Source organism: Pseudonaja textilis, chromosome 3 (genome assembly GCF_049901715.1).
Source record: "Pseudonaja textilis isolate UNSWEBS1 chromosome 3, rPseTex1.2, whole genome shotgun sequence".
Classification (NCBI taxonomy): Eukaryota; Metazoa; Chordata; class Lepidosauria; order Squamata; family Elapidae; genus Pseudonaja; species Pseudonaja textilis.
In genome coordinates, this window is record NC_141992.1 from 19066496 (window position 1) to 19083206 (window position 16711).

Genomic DNA, 16711 nt, shown 5'->3' on the forward strand with positions numbered 1-16711 from the left:
GTACTTTTGGGCTTTCGCTTCTTAAAAGGGAAACCTCTCAGGGCCCAGCAGAGGTAGGAAGGGGAACCAAAGGGCAGGGAGGAAGCAGAAAAGAAAACTACTAACTCCAGGTTTATATTCAGGAGCAATGAACAGCAAATTTACAATGTACAAAATAAAATATGCACATCTCAACAAGCTCTAGGAGGAGAGAAAAGCATAATCCTGTGGAATTGGGTTTGAAAGCTATTTCCGCTATAGAAAAATAAAAATGGAATTAACATATCAATTCAGTCTTAGTCCTAAGTTTTTCCTTTCTATTGTTACACAACGGTGATTCCCCAGAGTCACCTGTATTTTTGTCACTCAGGAACAACCTTCCTAGCCTGATTCTCCTCTTCCTCTCTTCTCCTCTATGTAATCTCATTGGCAGCAGGAGCATTTTCTGCTGTCTTGCAGCCATGGGAGAAGAGAAGAATCAGACAGACAATCTGTAAAGCACCTTGGTTTTTTTCAGGATGGAGGATAGCAACGCACATGATAATATATCATTGCAAATCAAGGTATGATGTAATGTCAGGCACTGACCTAAAAATATCCAAACATCTGCTTAAAGAATTATGCAGACAATAGTCCAAAAGAACAATTGCTGCTGAGAAAGGAATCCGGAGGAACATATGCATTTGACCCAACGGCTTGTTTTCCCTGACTCAGAGTACCATTTCCGAAGATGCTTTTGGAAAGAGAGAAGGTTTAAAAGTGCCTTCCTCATCCCCTTATCCACTTACATTGCTGATTTTCATTATGGCACTCTGTAAGATATAAGGTTGTCATGGCTTAAAATTAATGGGCGGTGGGGAGAGGGATTGTCATGTTTCCAGGATCCAGAGGGCCATCCTCCTTGATTCCTTTGCTTGTTCTCTCTAACCTTTACGATGTTCATTAATCAGAGAAGAAACCTGTTTCCAAAGTAGATGCTTGGACGTAATTATTTACAGTTGTGCATAGGCATTAAATCCAAGGCATAACCAAGACAGCTAAATCCAAAACCCCATCACTTAACTTTATTTTTCTCCACATCCCTCCCACCCCTTACAGACTGGTGGTCTCAAAAGTTGTAAACTTTTTTTTTTCTGAATCGACACTCAGAATCAGACAAAAGAATCAGACAGACCTTTCCCAAACATGCAATTCTTTTTTTCCCCTTTTCTTTCTTTCTTTGCTCTTTCTCCCTTTTGAAGAGGAAGATTAAAGGCTCAATAAAAGAAAGCCAAAGAGAATAGTCGTGCCAAACATCGGTATAATCAATTATTTCCTTCCCTTCCTCCTCCTGTTCCAAGGCCACACTGTGGCACAGAGACTTTGAGATGGTATTCAAGAACCTTTTTCATTAGAAGGCGGGAAACAAAAAAAAAGTAATCTTACAACAATTGCTAAGCTACAATGCACACCCTGCGAGTCAGAGTTGTCCAGTTTAATCTTGCTTCAGGTGGACTCTTTTGGAAAAAAACAAAAACCTAAATTGTCCCTTAAAGAAACCAGCTGAAACCATACAGAGTGGAAAACAAAAGAATACCCGAAAGAAGATACTGTTGGAAGGAAACCACAAGTAATATTCTGTAGCAGAGAAAATGAGGTGTGCCCAAGTTTTCCAAAGTATCTGTCTGGAAACCTTTACAAGAAATAAATGATCAAGGGAGCATAACCCTGGGCACAGGCCAAGGATGGCATCCCAGTGAACCAGTTGAGAAGACGCCATTCAATCACTCGCTGTTGCCCAGTATCTTATCTCCTCCTGCCCCCCCACCATCAATCCTATTTCTTTCTAATCTTGTGCATATTTTGAATGAAAAGCAATTTATTTAAAAAGACAGTCAAAGAGGGGAACATTTTGAAATGGATGGTATATTTTATAGATGATGAGTATCCATGATAGCAGAAGTTACAAAAACACTCTGTGCTTAGGACTTATTGGGCTTGGAAAGTTTAAAAACAAGAAGAGTCATAAAGACCAAGGAAGATTTCTTTTTTATTTTTATTTTTCTTTTTTTTCTTCAAAACATTGCATATGGAGAAGACCTAAACTGCAGTACTTTACATTGCCGTGAAATAGGTAATAGCAACACTAACAGTAATAGTCATGTATGATTTGCTTTGCAAATTAAGTTTATATACAGATGAGTTCTCTCTTGGATACTTTTATGTGGATTAAACTCCAAATATGGAGAATGTGAAACACACACACACACACACACACACACACACACACACACACACACACCTGAACTGAATCATGTTTGTAAAACTTTCCCAAATCTTTTCCTTCTGAATTTATTTTCAATGTTGAACAATTCTCAAACATTACAGCATTTACTCCAGCCCATCACCCTGAACATCCAAATAGTTTCATGGGTAGGGAAGAGTTTGTTTGCTCTTTTAAGAAAATCAACTTTCTTTCCTAGTACACTTTTAATCTTACTGGACACAATGACACACACACACACACACACAAAATGGGTGGGGTAGATAAAAGAATAATCCCAGCCACATTAAAGCCAAACAAGATAACAATTGTACTTGCCTGGCTAAAAGAGTCTAGAGAGGGCAAGACTTGCGTCATTGGCACTCAGGTTACCATAGTGAGTGATTTATTGATATATATCAAGAATGAATAGATCAAAGGCAGCAAGATGACAGGTGATCAATCAAATGTCAAATCAAAGCTGGCAATCAACTGGAAAGCTGGTTGTTGTTGGTTTTCCCCCGCCGCCCCCCTGTGAGTGGGTCTGGTGACAGAGAAACGAACTTCTTCCTCAGCTCTCGAAGCTACGGCTAAAAAGCCCCACCAACTCTTCGGACCTCTTTCCAAGTACACCGAACCAAACTTGAACCGAGGGTTCACAGCCAGACCAAGGCGAAGCCTTCCCCCAGTTACCGCCTTCCCAGCCGGGCCAGCCTTCAGTTCTTTGGCTTCGGGAGCGTCCGCTGCCTGCCTTCCCCCAGGCCCACCGTTTCTCCCCCCCGCAAAAGTTGAGCGAGCTCTCCGGCTCCTGCAAATCGCAGCCCCGCCGCCTTTGACCCGGCCTTCCACCCCACCCCTCCCACTCCAGGCGGCCTTTGGGCCCTCGCTTGGTAACTTGGCGAACCGGGCAGCGTCGAGCTGAGCCCAGCCGTCGAGCGGCCCGGCCCGGGCAGTGGGAAGCACAGGATCCCACACCTCCACCGTAGTTGCCCGCCGCAGATCCCCCTCTCCCTTCCCTCCCCGCCCCCGCTCCGAACGCTCACTCGGTTTCCGGCCGGACTTTCGCTTTGCTTTCCCTTTCTTTTTCGCACGCCGAAGAAATCAAAGGACTGAACTTCACCCAGCGGGGTTCATCCACAGCACAGCCGAGCTTGGCCGCCTCCCAACCTCCCCTCTCTCCCCCTCCCGAGCTATTTTTTCCCGGACGAGCGTCTCAAACTGCTGCAAGAAACAAAGCTTTCCAAAACAAAAAACAAAAAAAAAACCCGGCACCGCTGGCGGCCGCCTCCTTCCTCCTTTCTAACCTCCCCCACCCACCCACCCCAGAACCACCACCACCACCCCCCAAAGGGGAAAAAAAATCCCCCCCCCCCCAATCCTTTACGGACGCCGCCTGCCTTGCAAAAAATACAGGTCCAACGGTACATCCTGCCCAGCCACTCACACACACCCACACACCCATGCCCGAAGCGATGCCAAGCGGGGGCGAAGCGAGGAGGAGGAGGGGGGGCTGCAAAGAGAGACGGAGGAGAGAGGGCGAAGGGAAAGCCGAGCGGAAGAAAGTTGCGTGCGGGGGGTGGGGGTGTTGAGGAGGAAGGGAGAAAGTTTAAGGAAACAGTAGCTTGGAAAAGCGGGACAAGGGACACGCCAACGCGTTCCCCCTCTTTTTTTTCCCCTTCCCCCCCTCCCCCCAAAGCGAAAAGACAGGAAACTGCAAACGAAACTGATTCAAATCCCGTCCAAGTTTGAGGAAAGAGGGCTTGGTGTGAGTGCGTGCGCGCGTGTTTGTCTCTCTCTGTCTCTCACTCTCTCTCTCAGTGTGTGGTGTGTGTGTGTGTGTGTCAGAGCGAGAGAACCCGAGCGGGCGAGGAAAGAAAAAGGGGGCTGCAAAAAAAAAAAAAGAGAGAGAGAGAGAGAATCAAGAGGCGGAGGTAGACCTGCTGGCAACCGGGCGCGCGAAGCGTCTGAATACCCGGCACGCACCCACAGAAGGGATGACCCACCAGCCAGATCCGGGGAGGCGGGGAGAGGAGCCGGGGCGCCTCGCTGTCTTTCTTACCTGCCGCCCTTTTGGGTGCCTGCTGTTTCCGCCTTGGCATCGCTGTACTTTCTTCAACCTCACACTCTTCTCTTCCCAGATCCGAAGCCGCTCCGAGGCTGGCGGGGTTTGTTTGCTCCCTCTCTCTCTCTCTTTCTCCCTCACTCTCGGCGTGCGCGCCTGTGTGTGCGCGCCTGTGTATGTGTGTGTGTGTGTGTGTTTTCCTCCCTTTCCCTCCTTCTCAGCCGCTCAACGCGGCGGCGGCAACCAACAGCGCCGAGCGCCCTGGCTTCTCCTCTATCAACCTGTTCGGAGTCTTTCGGGATGCGGAGGGTGGCAGCTTTGTTTGGGCTCTTTTCTCTCACTCTCTCCCTTTCCTCTCTCTCTCTCTCTCTCTTACAACCAAAACAGCGTTGGAGAAGCTGAGGGGGGGGCGCCTTTTTTGTCCCCCTTGTTGTGTTTGAACTATTGCGAGACTTCCTTTGATGCCAACATCCAGGCACATCCACGGCAAAGGAGAGGAACCCTCGCTGTGCGCCGGGGCAATTTTGGGTTGTTGTTGTTTTTTCTCCTTAAAGTGGATCAATAAATAACAAAATCGGGATGCATAAATAGTTCTGTTTGCTCGGCTGGCGAAGGGGGGGAGGTTTGCTATTTCCTCGCCTTCCCCCCTGGCCTTTTTCCCCCCTTCTCTCCCCCTTCTGCTCTCCGCCTCCTTCGCGTAGCTCTCTCTCTCTCTCCTCTCTCTCTATGGCGGCTGGGCGACTATCCGCCGTGAAACCTGCAGGTTTGTAGCCGTCCAGATGCCAGGTTGGGAGTGATGTGGATGAGGACGGAGGAGCTCGGGGGATGGAAGGAAATCTGGGTGTTCACACACACTCACGCGTCCACACACGCACGCACGCAGCCTAACCCACATTCATATACTTACTCACACACACACTCACAAATACACACAGACAAACATACGCGCGCGCACACACACACACACACACACACACACACAGGCAGGACGAGGCGATGCCAGGAAGCATCGATCCACGGAGCAAACTGTGTATTAGCAAACCCCTCCTCCGCGACCTGATGACAGGATGAAATTTACTCCGAGCAGACAGAAGGCAGTCAGTTTATTAAAGAGACAGGACTTTGGCTGATCGCAGACGTCTGGTTCGGAGTGGGGGCTGAGCGGGAATGGGGTTTGAGGGGATGCAGCCGTTCCGGAGCACCAACCTGTGTGCCTATCGACATTCCCCCCCATATCCCATGTCCATCCCCTGCGACCCTTTCCTGCAAGCCCCATTTTCTCATAAGTCCAAACCCGTTTCTCCCTCCCTGGGCCGTTTAATGGGCCATTCATGACATCTTGAATTCAGTCTGAAAAATTGCTTTTCCCGGCAGAGGTTGTCTCGGGATTTGGTGACGGTGAGCTGGTATACTGGGCTGCGGAACATGTTTAGAGTGCTTTTTATCAAAGGATTTTATGATACAGCTCTTTCCCCTTCGCCCTGCCTGCAGTCTCTTCACATGAACAGATGCTCTTTCTTTGCATTTCTGCAGGAAAAATAAAAGAGAAAGGTGGTCCTTTAAAAAAAAAATATCTTTCTTGCTCTCGCACAGGCGTGCCGCATTTTAACTCTGTAATTCTCCCTTCTCTTTTGAAATGTTATTTTGTCCCCCCTCCACCTCCCCTTTCATCTGCACGTAAAGCTAAATTTAGAAGCATACAAATCCCTCTTCTCTTTTCCTCACTTTTGGAAATAGACCGCTGACAAGTTCTCACCGCCGCCCGGAGAAAGGCATCTGAAAAGCCACTGGATTGTCTCTGGAACAAGCTGTAGGAAGTTTCCTTTTATTTCCTCTTCCTCTGTTTCACTCAGGTGTTTGGCAGAGATGGGCAGATGAAGGTTGCAGCTGTTTGTAGGCTGGTACGTGCTGAATATAAGGTCCACAGAAGTGGAGAACAAACTTGAGAAAACTGAACTGGGAAGAACAAGTTGGGGAAGAACTAAAGGCAATAGGGTTCCCGATAGATTTCTTATTTCGACAAAATGCTTATTGGGAGTGCGGGCGGGGGGGGGCAGCATGCCTGGGCAGCGTATAGAAAGCACACAACTTGGACAAGGGCACATAGGGAGGGTCTTCTTGGAGCTGTGCGTGTGCCGGACGAACCTTTCTGCTGTGTGAATGCACCCCTAAAGTATTTGGTTATGGTCAGGTTTTACGTTGCTGCTTTGTACCACTTTGGAACTAAACTTTCAACAGCCTTATTAATTTGGAGGCATTTAAGTTAATTGTTCTTTGGAAACTACAGCCAGGCTGGCATTTTCTTTTCAACTTCTGCAGCACTGCAGCCTTTGTGGATGGGGGGTCTCCCGTCCCAATTTTCGGAGCTTTTAGCTGGCCATCCTTTTCCCCTCCCTCCCTAGAGATTCAGTGTCTTCTTCTCTGAGCTTCCTTTTTCCTGAATCCATTGATCAGATCTTTCCTCTCTCCTTCCCAATTGCCATTTCTTCACTTTTGAGAAAAGCAACTGGGGTGGGGGTGGGGGAATCCACACTATTATTTCATCCTCACAATTTGCAGAGATGGATGGTGTTTTGGGGGAGGGGACACCTAGAAGAACTTGGTGGGGTTCTTTGGATTACTTAGGTTCGGAGTCTTTTTTTTTTTTTTTTGCAATCATAGCAATGTCTTAAAATTTTGACAAGATATTTTGGATCTCAAAATATCTACTGACAAACATACAGTAGAGGAAAGTTGTTGCTCTTCATTTAAAAAAATATATATGAAAGTGAGTGGGATTTTTGGTACTCCATGACTATGGATAGCTTAGGAACAATATACTCCTTGGGGTGGGGGGTGCGGGGGGTATTTGTATTTTTGGAAAGAAAGACAGTATAATTCCTGTTTTATATAATTCCTGTTTTATTGTTTGTTTGTTTTTTAAAAAAACATCATTTCTATTTATGATTTCTAGGCTGGCAGTAGTTTTAAACTGTTTTGCAGGGAATGGGAAGGGGTTGAACAGGCTGTAGATATAGAAGTATTCTGTCACAGATTATATCCTGTGAAGAATATATACATGTCTTTTACACCTGGAATTCATAACTAGAAAGGAACCTACCTTGTGTAAAATGTGTAAAGAGGAAGTAAGGTTACAATTTGAGAGTTACCCAGACATTGAAAACATCTGCAGCCAAAACATCCAACAGTTTGGCTACTATTTTCAGCAGAGGGGAACAGAATGGGGGACTGGCTGCTGTTACAAACTAAATTTAATAGAAAAATAACGACTTTGTTCCTTTCTTACCCCTGGATTTAGAGGCTGGCTCAGGAATGTCTACAGAAGTAGTCAAGATGGGAGCTGCAGCCCTGTTATCAAAGCACCCTCATTTTTTTTTGATTGATACATAGTATGATTGCAGTTCACATTATTTTTTAATTCTTCCCATGTGGACAGCCCTGGCTTGGCTTTGGATATGTCACCAGTTTTCTTGGTGTCATTTAATTCATTTAGCTAAATATGAGAGCTAATGTAACACAAGAAACATACAATTCTGCACATCATTCTGCCCCAGTGCATGGATTCTACAAGATTCTGAATCCATTCTTGAAAGGAATCAAGTAAAAGGGAAAATCAGCTCACATTTGTTACCTGCCCAGAGTCATATCTGCAACATGGGTGGTCATATAAACTAATCTAAAACAAACAAACAAATGGAGAAATAAAAGCTCTCAAACGTTGTTGACTGAAATAGCCATTAAGGAGAATGGGTGTGTATTGAATTGATAATCTGATGCTCCATTGCATGCCCACAATGATTTTTACCTAGTGTTGAGGCACGTAGTAAAAATGATCACATGTCAACGAAAGCTGAAATACATCTGGTTGCACAGCAGGGCAGTTGGATGTGGAATACATTATTTGTTTGTTTATTTGATTGATTGATTGTCATTGCTGTTCCTTCAACCAAAAATAACACTCTAGGCAGCACATAGTATAATACAATTACAATTTGAACTATAAAACTGGCCAATTAAACCCATAACAAATTAGCGCATATCAGTCAGAAATAAATAACAAGTCCCCATCATAATCTGCCATAGTGTATGGAGAAGTCATCAAATTTGACCAATTCAGATCACAGCTGGCACACCAGTGTAAAATCCCACTTCACTATCTCTGAACCTACTAACAGTGCAAAAAGTAAAAACACTCCCAAACTGCAAGGGACTGCACATTTGTTAGGTTGTGCCTCAGTGGAAGGCATAAAATTCTGATCTGTTTCTAAAATTGAAATCCTCCAGTACTATAAATTTAGAGTAATATTCTACTAAATCTGGACACACTCCTGCTAGCATTAAGGAGCCCTGGTGGCACAGTGGTTAGAATGTAGTACTTCAGGCTAACTCTGCCCACAGCCGGGAGTTTGATCCTGATAGGGCTCAAGGTTGACTCAGTCTTCCATCCTCCTGAGGTTGATAAAATGAAGACCCAGTTTGTTGGGGGAAATATAGTGACTCTGTAAAACTGCCTAGAGAGTGCTGTAAAGCACTATGAAGCAATATATAAGTCTAAGTGCTATTGCTATTCATAGAAATCTTGTAGAAAGCAGAAGGAATTAATCCGAAGGACAGGAGAGAGACTGACTACCAAGGCAATCATCAGATAAAAGGGGTCTGAGTCTATGCCAAGAATGCTGCATGGATAAACATTTCTGACAAGCCCTTCTTTAGTTCACATAAATGCAATTAAATAGGAAAGATATTGCAAGATTCTGTTACTAAAGCTCTAAAATTAAAGAGCTGCTAACCTACATGACATTGGTTTTCTAGGCCAGTCTACCTTGATAATGGTCCTCTGGCAGTATTCCTAAATTGTTCAAGGAATCTAAATGTTCAATGGGAAGTTTGTTAGATTGAGCATCTTGGTCAGTACAATGCATTTCCATGACCAATCCTAGCTGCTTCATCCCCAAGTTGACAAGTAGGCAGAATTAATGGAGGAGAGTAAATCATTCCTTTTTGTCTGATAGTTCTTCATAGTACAGGATAAGAAATACTTTAATTAGACCTCACCTGATATATTGAAGAATAAGGTTTTAGACCACGGGTAAACTCGATTGTGTCATGGGCCGGATTGTGACCTATCGTTTTTGGGGCTTTGCAAAGCTAGGGTGGGTGTGGCCTGTGTATATTTGGCTCATGGCTGCCATTTTGATAGGCCTGTAATTTTTTAGACCATCACCATGGTTACTTTGACTTCCTTGAGTAGGCTGCAACCTAAAAGGTCCTTCAAGGCAAAGTTTTCCATTGGAGTTTGAAACCAATTAAGCCCTCAGCTTAAACTAGTTTATACAAAAGTGATTAAACACTGAACACTAACTCTGCATATCATTGCTTATCTTAAAAAGAGAAAATAGGATGGAGGTATGCATCTTTGTTTTAAAATTAAAAGTACTGTATATTGCAGCATACAGATTTTAAATAATTAGATAGATAGATAGATAGATAGATAGATAGATAGATAGATAGATAGATAGATAGATAGATGATAGATAGATAGATAGATAGATAGATAGATATTAAAAAATTGAAAGACCCAAGAGAGTAAGCATGACTTTCCCAGAAGGATTTTAAAAAGAGAGAAAGAAGTATACTTCACTATGTAAGGCTTTTCAGAGCCAGGAACCCATCCCTTTAGTCTGGTCAGTAGAAAAAGCTGTTGACCTTTGAAAATGTATTTTCTACCCAACCATTACAAATCCCAGAGCTATATCTGCTTTTGCATTTGGCTGTGTCAATGGCTGGTGATGGAGTGTGGAGTAATTTGAAGACAAAACAGGATATCAATCAAATGAAGGCATACACAAATCAATCCACTTTTAGACAAAATATTTTGCAAGTTTTTATTAGCTTATTTCCTGATTACATTTTAACCTTAGAGATTTTAAATGATTTAGTCACCTGTAAGAATCAATCGTGTCTTAGAAAACATTCTTTTTTCCCTACCATCAATATTAAAACATGAGGTTTTACAGGTAATTTTAACTGGATGGAAATAATTTTACTTGGATTTATAGCCGAACTTTATTTTTGTCTGATGTGGATGACAAGGTTGCTGCTGACACACAAACTCAAAAGAATTTTGCTTGATAGGCATCTAGAAAATAGTTTCTGTCTATTCATGAAAATTGTAAATGGCTGGTTTCACATATTAACTAGGATTTGGCTAGCCACTGTTGAATAAGCCACGAATGGTTGGATCCATAGAACACACAATGCCAGAACCAAAAAAGACACAATACAGCTTTGTGCAGTGGGTGAATGATGTCAATGTGTATGTGCCATAACTGTCAGTAGTGATAAAAAATACTTTGAGCATGCTCAGGGATCATGCTCCATATTTCATGTAATCTAAAGTAGAAAATAGCTTTCAGGCTGGTGCACTAATGACCCTTAGATTAAATGGATAATAATCCTTGACTTCAACTTTAGCTCTGGTGCCTGTTTACACATTTGAGCCATGAATCAGATACTGAAATGAGCTAAAAGAAGAAGCTACTTCCTTGTCAACATCAAAATTCTTGGCTCATCTCTTTTCTTCTGATCCTAATATAAGCAAAGATACCAACTTCAATCTGCAGGAATGGATGGGCATTAAAATACTGTTACTTACACCTTCCAAAACATTACTATGAAGTATATATATTTTTTTCAAACCAGTGGAAATCATCCTAGTAAGAAGAGAAGTCACAGAAGAAGAAACCCCAAAGATGTTCAGAATAATTAAAGATTTTAAACTAGTTATCCAGGATTGGGATCCAGCGGTACAGACTGGTTCAGGCAAACCGGTAGTTCTGGTGATGGGTTGGCCCCTCCCATCCATCCTTGCGCTAGTCTGTCCTATATTTCCTTTGTTTGAAGCCCAGTTGATTGGCGCTGCAGAACTGCTTGTGCGCCTCAGCTGTTTTGTCACGGGGCTGCAGTAGAAGGAAAGTAGAAATTTCAGAGCTGTTTTCAAATGCACCGCATTGCACTTACCAAACTGGTTGAATCCCTCTGTTGTTGTCTACTGATTTCTGCATGAAATAGCAGAACCACCACACAGCTTCATGATAAGATCATCTTATTTAAAGAATTGGGTGAACCCCACTAGAAAAATCTTCTAAATAAAAATTTGCTCAATTTTTCAAATAAGAGTTCGTTTGCCATCAATGTGGCATCAGGATGCAGAGAGAAGGGTGGTGAAGTTAACGTGCCAGAAGCAATATCCATTTGTGAAATAACCTAGTGGAGACACTTTACTTTGTCACACAGGGTGAATAATAACTAATATTTAAGAAATGATTCAAGAGGAATGAATAGGGGAAGGCAAAGGTAATTCAGGAGACTACATGTTGAATTTCTTAAACACCAGACATTCCACTCCATTAACTGATTCAAGATGCTTAATAGTGAAATGCAGTAGTGATAAAACTGCTATTTCCAGGCAATGTTTAAAGGAGGAAAGTTTGATACATTTGGGTAGATGGTTGATTTGATGGCATACATATGTAAGAAGAAAATTATCAAGTCAGATTTCCATGAGAAAAAAAAAACACCAAGCAGTTTCATTTCATTTCAAAGAAGCTTGGCTTATTTTTTTTCAAACACAGGGGAAATCACCCACCTTTTTGAGATATTCCTACAAAAGGCATATACAATTTTCCCTAAAAAAAAAAAAAAAAACGGGAAAAAAAGAAGAAAACCTGTTCTATATGGAGTCCTAGTGGACAATCATTTAAATATGAGCCATCAGTGTGCCACAGCCACCAGTTGTTGCATAAACAGAGAGATGGAATCAAGATCACATGAAGTGTTAATACCACTTTATAATGCCTTGGTAAGGCCACACTTGGAATGCAGCATTCAGCTTTGATCACCATGATGTAAAAAAGATGCGGAGACTCTAGAAAGAGTGCAGAAGAAGAATAACAAAGATGATTAGGGGAGTGGAAGCTAAAACATGTAAAGAATGGTTGCTGGAACTGGGTATGTTTAGTCTGATGAAAAGAAGGACTAGTAGTGTTCTGATATCTCAGGGGCTTCCACAAAGAAGAGGGAGTCAAGCTATTCTCCAAAGCACCTGAGGGCAGGACAAGAAACCATGGATGGAAACTAATCAAAGAGAGAAGCAACTTAGAACTAAGTAGAAATTTCCTGATAGAACAATTAATCAGTGGAACAACTTGCCTCCAGAAGTTGTGGATGCTCCAACACTGGAAGCTTTTAAGAAGAGATTGGATAACCATTTGTCTGAAGTGGTGTAGGGTTTCCTGCCTAAGCACGGGTTGGACTAGAAGACCTCCAAGGTCCCTTCCAATTCTGCTATTCTATTCTATATAGGTAACATTATGATATATGAAAAAGCAACCACAATGATTAACACAAACTACTGTACAAATTTTTGCATTGAGTTGTGTGATAATTAGTGCATGAGCTTCCAACTTTGCTTCCAAGTATCTTGGCCCTTTCCTTTCTGTTGATACCTGAGTTGTCTAACTTCTGCACAATTGGAAGTTAATGTGTGTTTGGAAATCTTTTGCTACGTGAGAAACTGAGGAGGTTTTATGAGATTTTTAATTTCTTTGGAGTACTTCATTCTAGGTCTCATGCCATGTTTCAAGATAACTAATGATCCTCAAGAAAATATCCTGATTCTCTAGATTTCATAGGACACTTCTCAATCCTATATTCTCTCAGTAGTTTACATAATTTCCATTTGAGGCAGCACGGATGCCTAATTTCCATTGCTACAAACCTATTGTAGTAGTGAAGTACTAAAGTAAGATTGAGGACACCCAACTTCAAATTCCAACTTGGTCATAGTGCTTATTCTTTGACTTTGAGCTAATCATTTTCTCCCAATTTGGGATAAGGGAACCAAGTTGCAAACATTAAGATGGGAAATTTTTTCCCTCTAATGGCGATATGGATTTTGGCAATTCATATTTGGTAGCTACCATAGCAATGACTACTTGAATGTAAAGATGCTGGGGATTAACAATATGGAAGTAGTATGTTCTGAAGATTATTTTTCAAATGGTTGTTATTTGCAGCAAGCTGAACTAATGGAGTCATTGTCATCACTACCACCACCACCACAACCATCATCCTAGAACCTTGAGAAGGGTCTCATTGTCACAAGTACTAAATCCAATTTCTAGTAGAGTATGTATCAATAACATTGTTGAGCTGCACATTGTTGAGCTGCCTAGTGAGTTGCCTAGTCCTGAGTTCACCTTTTCCTTGCCCCCCTTTCGCTTTTCTTCCTCCACTAAGAGTATTTGTCCATTAAAGATGGCTTCTTCTTCATCATCCCAGCCTTCCTGTCCTCGTATTTCTTGATAGGTAAAGATCGCCATTTCTAAAAAGTGGAAAATAGATCCAGAAGAGCCCTTGCCTTCTTGTTCCTCTTCTTTCAGTTTTTGAAATTCCATTTGTAATTCTTCAAAATATAATGCCATTTTTTCTTTTTTTTAAAACAACCCAAAGGTCTTTAATCTTTCAAGAAATAGTTCACAAAAATCCCAAAGTCACAAAGCAAATCAAATCAGAGCGAACAGTTTCATTTAGCACTTTCTTCTTTCTATATTTTCTCTTCCTAGGGTAGAATTCAAATACACAGTTCCAAAGTAGTTTTCTAGAAGTCGTAATATCTTTTATTTCTGATCTTATAGACTCAAAGCAGTCTCCTTCAGTACAATCTTAAAATAAGTCTTTATCTCTTCCCTTCCACTTATAGCAAATTTAAAAAAAAATAGGTTTTTAATTCCAATGTCCAGAAATCCTTTATCCCCTTGGCTTTAAATTTCAAGTTAAATTACCTTCAATGCCCAAGTAGGTTTTCCAGATTTCCCTCTGCTGTTTCTGTGGGAAGGGAGAGTGAAAGAAAATAACTTTCCCTTTCCAGTTTTCTTCCACCGCTTTTACAATCTTTTTTGGGAGACAATGTATCCTTCAAGCAATTTAGTTTCCAGGGTGTTTAGAAGTTTCTTGTTGTCCCGGTTCAGCCAACACTTTCGCTTTCTCCTACTTCCTCCAGCACGAATCTTACCCGGCTGCAGGCTTCTTTGTGTCAGCCATTGCTGACCACCGCTCCACCGCCTTGGGAAAAAGGGGTTTTGCCGGCTGAGGAGGAGGTTTGCGGAACCTCCAAACCCCAATCCGGATCCCCTCTCTCTTCGGTTACCTCTACAGGGCAACCATATCCTCCAGATCCATTTGGATCGGAGGCACCTCTGCTGGGAGTGCTGCAGGAATCGCAGAGAGTCGCGAATTCCTGCCGCCGCTGAAGCCTTGCAAAACTGGAAGCCATAAATAACATTGTTGAGCTGCACATTGTTGAGCTGCCTAGTGGTGAAGATGCTCACCTCACACCTTAGAGTACAATCCTAGGCAGTGACGGATGTTTCACTATCAGGGCACAAAAAAGAAATATCTTGCACAAACTTCTCATAGGTGTCAGGAAGGGCATCCGGCCAGTAAGTGCTCAGCTCCATTCAGTCACCCTGATTCCACCTCGATAAAAGGATTGCAAAAAGAAAACAAAATGTGTAAATAACATTGTTGATTTTATCTATTTGTTTATGAAACAAATTCATATGGATGCCCAACTCATATACGGGTGACTTTGGGAGGCTTACAAAATTAAAGATATTTGGAGTTAAATACTATTTTTTCTACCTCTCTGTTGAGACTTTTTTTCCTATTCTCTCCCACACACATACTTATTCATGCACACATACAAACACAAAGAAAAGGGAATTGTTTTAATGTTCTTCCAAAGAAAGGCACTGTGGAGTGGTAGGGAGATATCTATAATTTATTTAAATAGCAGTGAGAATGTTTTTTTCTTCTTCCTTACTAAAATCATTTTTTTCACAAAAAGTTCATCTCTAGAACACACATCCGGTTATACTGTCAAGGTAGGAATCTGCAAGAGAAGATTGCGTGGCTTCAATTCAAAGATCCCATGCTGATGGTTACATCATTTACATTGGACTCAGGACTTCTGAAGTTTGGATATACGAGGGGATAAAAGTTTGTGAGTCTTTTGGAGGGGGAAAATGATAAAATACAAAGATGGGCTTCCAGGTATAAAAGGCATCAAATGCTGTTCTATCCTCTCCCCCACTCTCTCTCTCTGTCTCTCTCTCTCTCTGTCTCTCTCGGTGTGTGTAACATTATAGAGGCTTGCTTGAGAGGAGACACAGATTTATGGCTTCCTGTCTCCACCAGCAGATGTCATTGTGGCTGGCAGAACAAAATGCCTTTCAAGAAAGAACCAGGGTGGGATTACTCCTGATGTCCATTTATAATTCTGGACAGGACCTGCAATCTTGGTCCTTTTTATTTTATAAGTATGCAAGAAAACCTCCCTCCCTTCCTCCCTCCCTCCCTCCCTCCCTCCCTCCCTTCCTTCCTTCCTTCCTTCCTTCCTTCCTTCCTTCCTTCCTAGAATATTGTATGGGAAGGACAAAGGACATTTTAAAAAGTGAGTAAACTGCAAAAGTATCAAAGGTTAGCGATCCCAGAAGTAATGGGGACAACCTTTGAGGCAATCACACAAGCATTTTTTTCAAAAGGATGTAGCTGCTTTCATAGTTTAAGGAGGGCTGGGTTCTTTGCTTGTAGCATTATCCGAGGTGGAATTCAGCAGGTTCTGACCAGTTCTGGAGAACCAGTAGTGGAAATTTTGAGTAGTTCGGAGAACCATCAAATACCACCTCTGACTGGAGGTTTTATAGTATCCTTCCTCTGTCATGCCCACCAAGCCATGCCCACAGAACCGGTAGTAAAAAAAATTTGAATTCCACCACTGAGCATTATGTTTTGCAAAGCATCTCTTCTGAATAGATTGCACAGCCCTAACTATGGAGAACATGACCTGGCTAGCAAATCTGTTGGCAGGTCTGTACTGAAAGCATCTTAAAAAGAACACAAAAACAGAGAATTTCTGGTAAAACTTTAATAAAGTGACTTGTGTAGCACTTGAGCAGATTTTTTTAAAGGAAATACAGTACTCTCATGTACCATATAGTAGTGATTTAATTAATATATTTATATATTGCCTTTCTAAACAACCTATTCTTAGAAGTCATGAATAGCATTGAGACTAGTGAGAACACAGTCCATTGAAATTAATAAGATTTAAATTGTTAATAATAACTATCAGACTGATTTCAGGGCCATTTTGCATGAATAAGGCTAAATGCTGACAAACCTTTTTTAAAAAAAGAAAATTGAAAAGCAGCATTAAAAGAAAACAGCAGAAGTGATTAACAATAAAATATTTATACAGATGGATTGTTAAATGAAAAGGTTTTTCTTTTGTGTGTGCTTAGATTCCATATTTCCAGAGACTGAGAAAGGGGGGGAATCCTGCATCCCTAAAAGGAACACAATAT

The 16711-nt window shown here is 42.0% G+C and overlaps 1 protein-coding gene and 1 long non-coding RNA gene across 3 annotated transcripts in view; one reads left to right on the forward strand and one right to left on the reverse strand.

The window, feature by feature from the left end:
* TSHZ2 (teashirt zinc finger homeobox 2) overlaps positions 1 to 5269 on the reverse strand; it is a 410566-nt gene extending 405297 nt beyond the window's left edge. Inside the window, exon 1 of one of the 2 annotated variants that reach the window (XM_087928987.1) lies at positions 4281 to 5269. In XM_087928987.1, coding sequence (XP_087785113.1) covers positions 4281 to 4320 — 40 coding nt within the window. In that variant the 5' untranslated portion in view covers positions 4321 to 5269. Of the gene's footprint in view, positions 1 to 3264; positions 3358 to 4280 lie in introns of those variants that run through there. The other variant, XM_087928988.1, reaches the window with a different exon arrangement.
* A 773-nt stretch (positions 5270 to 6042) lies between these two features.
* LOC148126015 (uncharacterized) overlaps positions 6043 to 16711 on the forward strand; it is an 88365-nt gene continuing 77696 nt past the window's right edge. The window contains exon 1 of the long non-coding RNA XR_015742542.1: positions 6043 to 6184. This is a non-coding gene — a long non-coding RNA (uncharacterized LOC148126015). The remainder of the gene's footprint in view (positions 6185 to 16711) is intronic.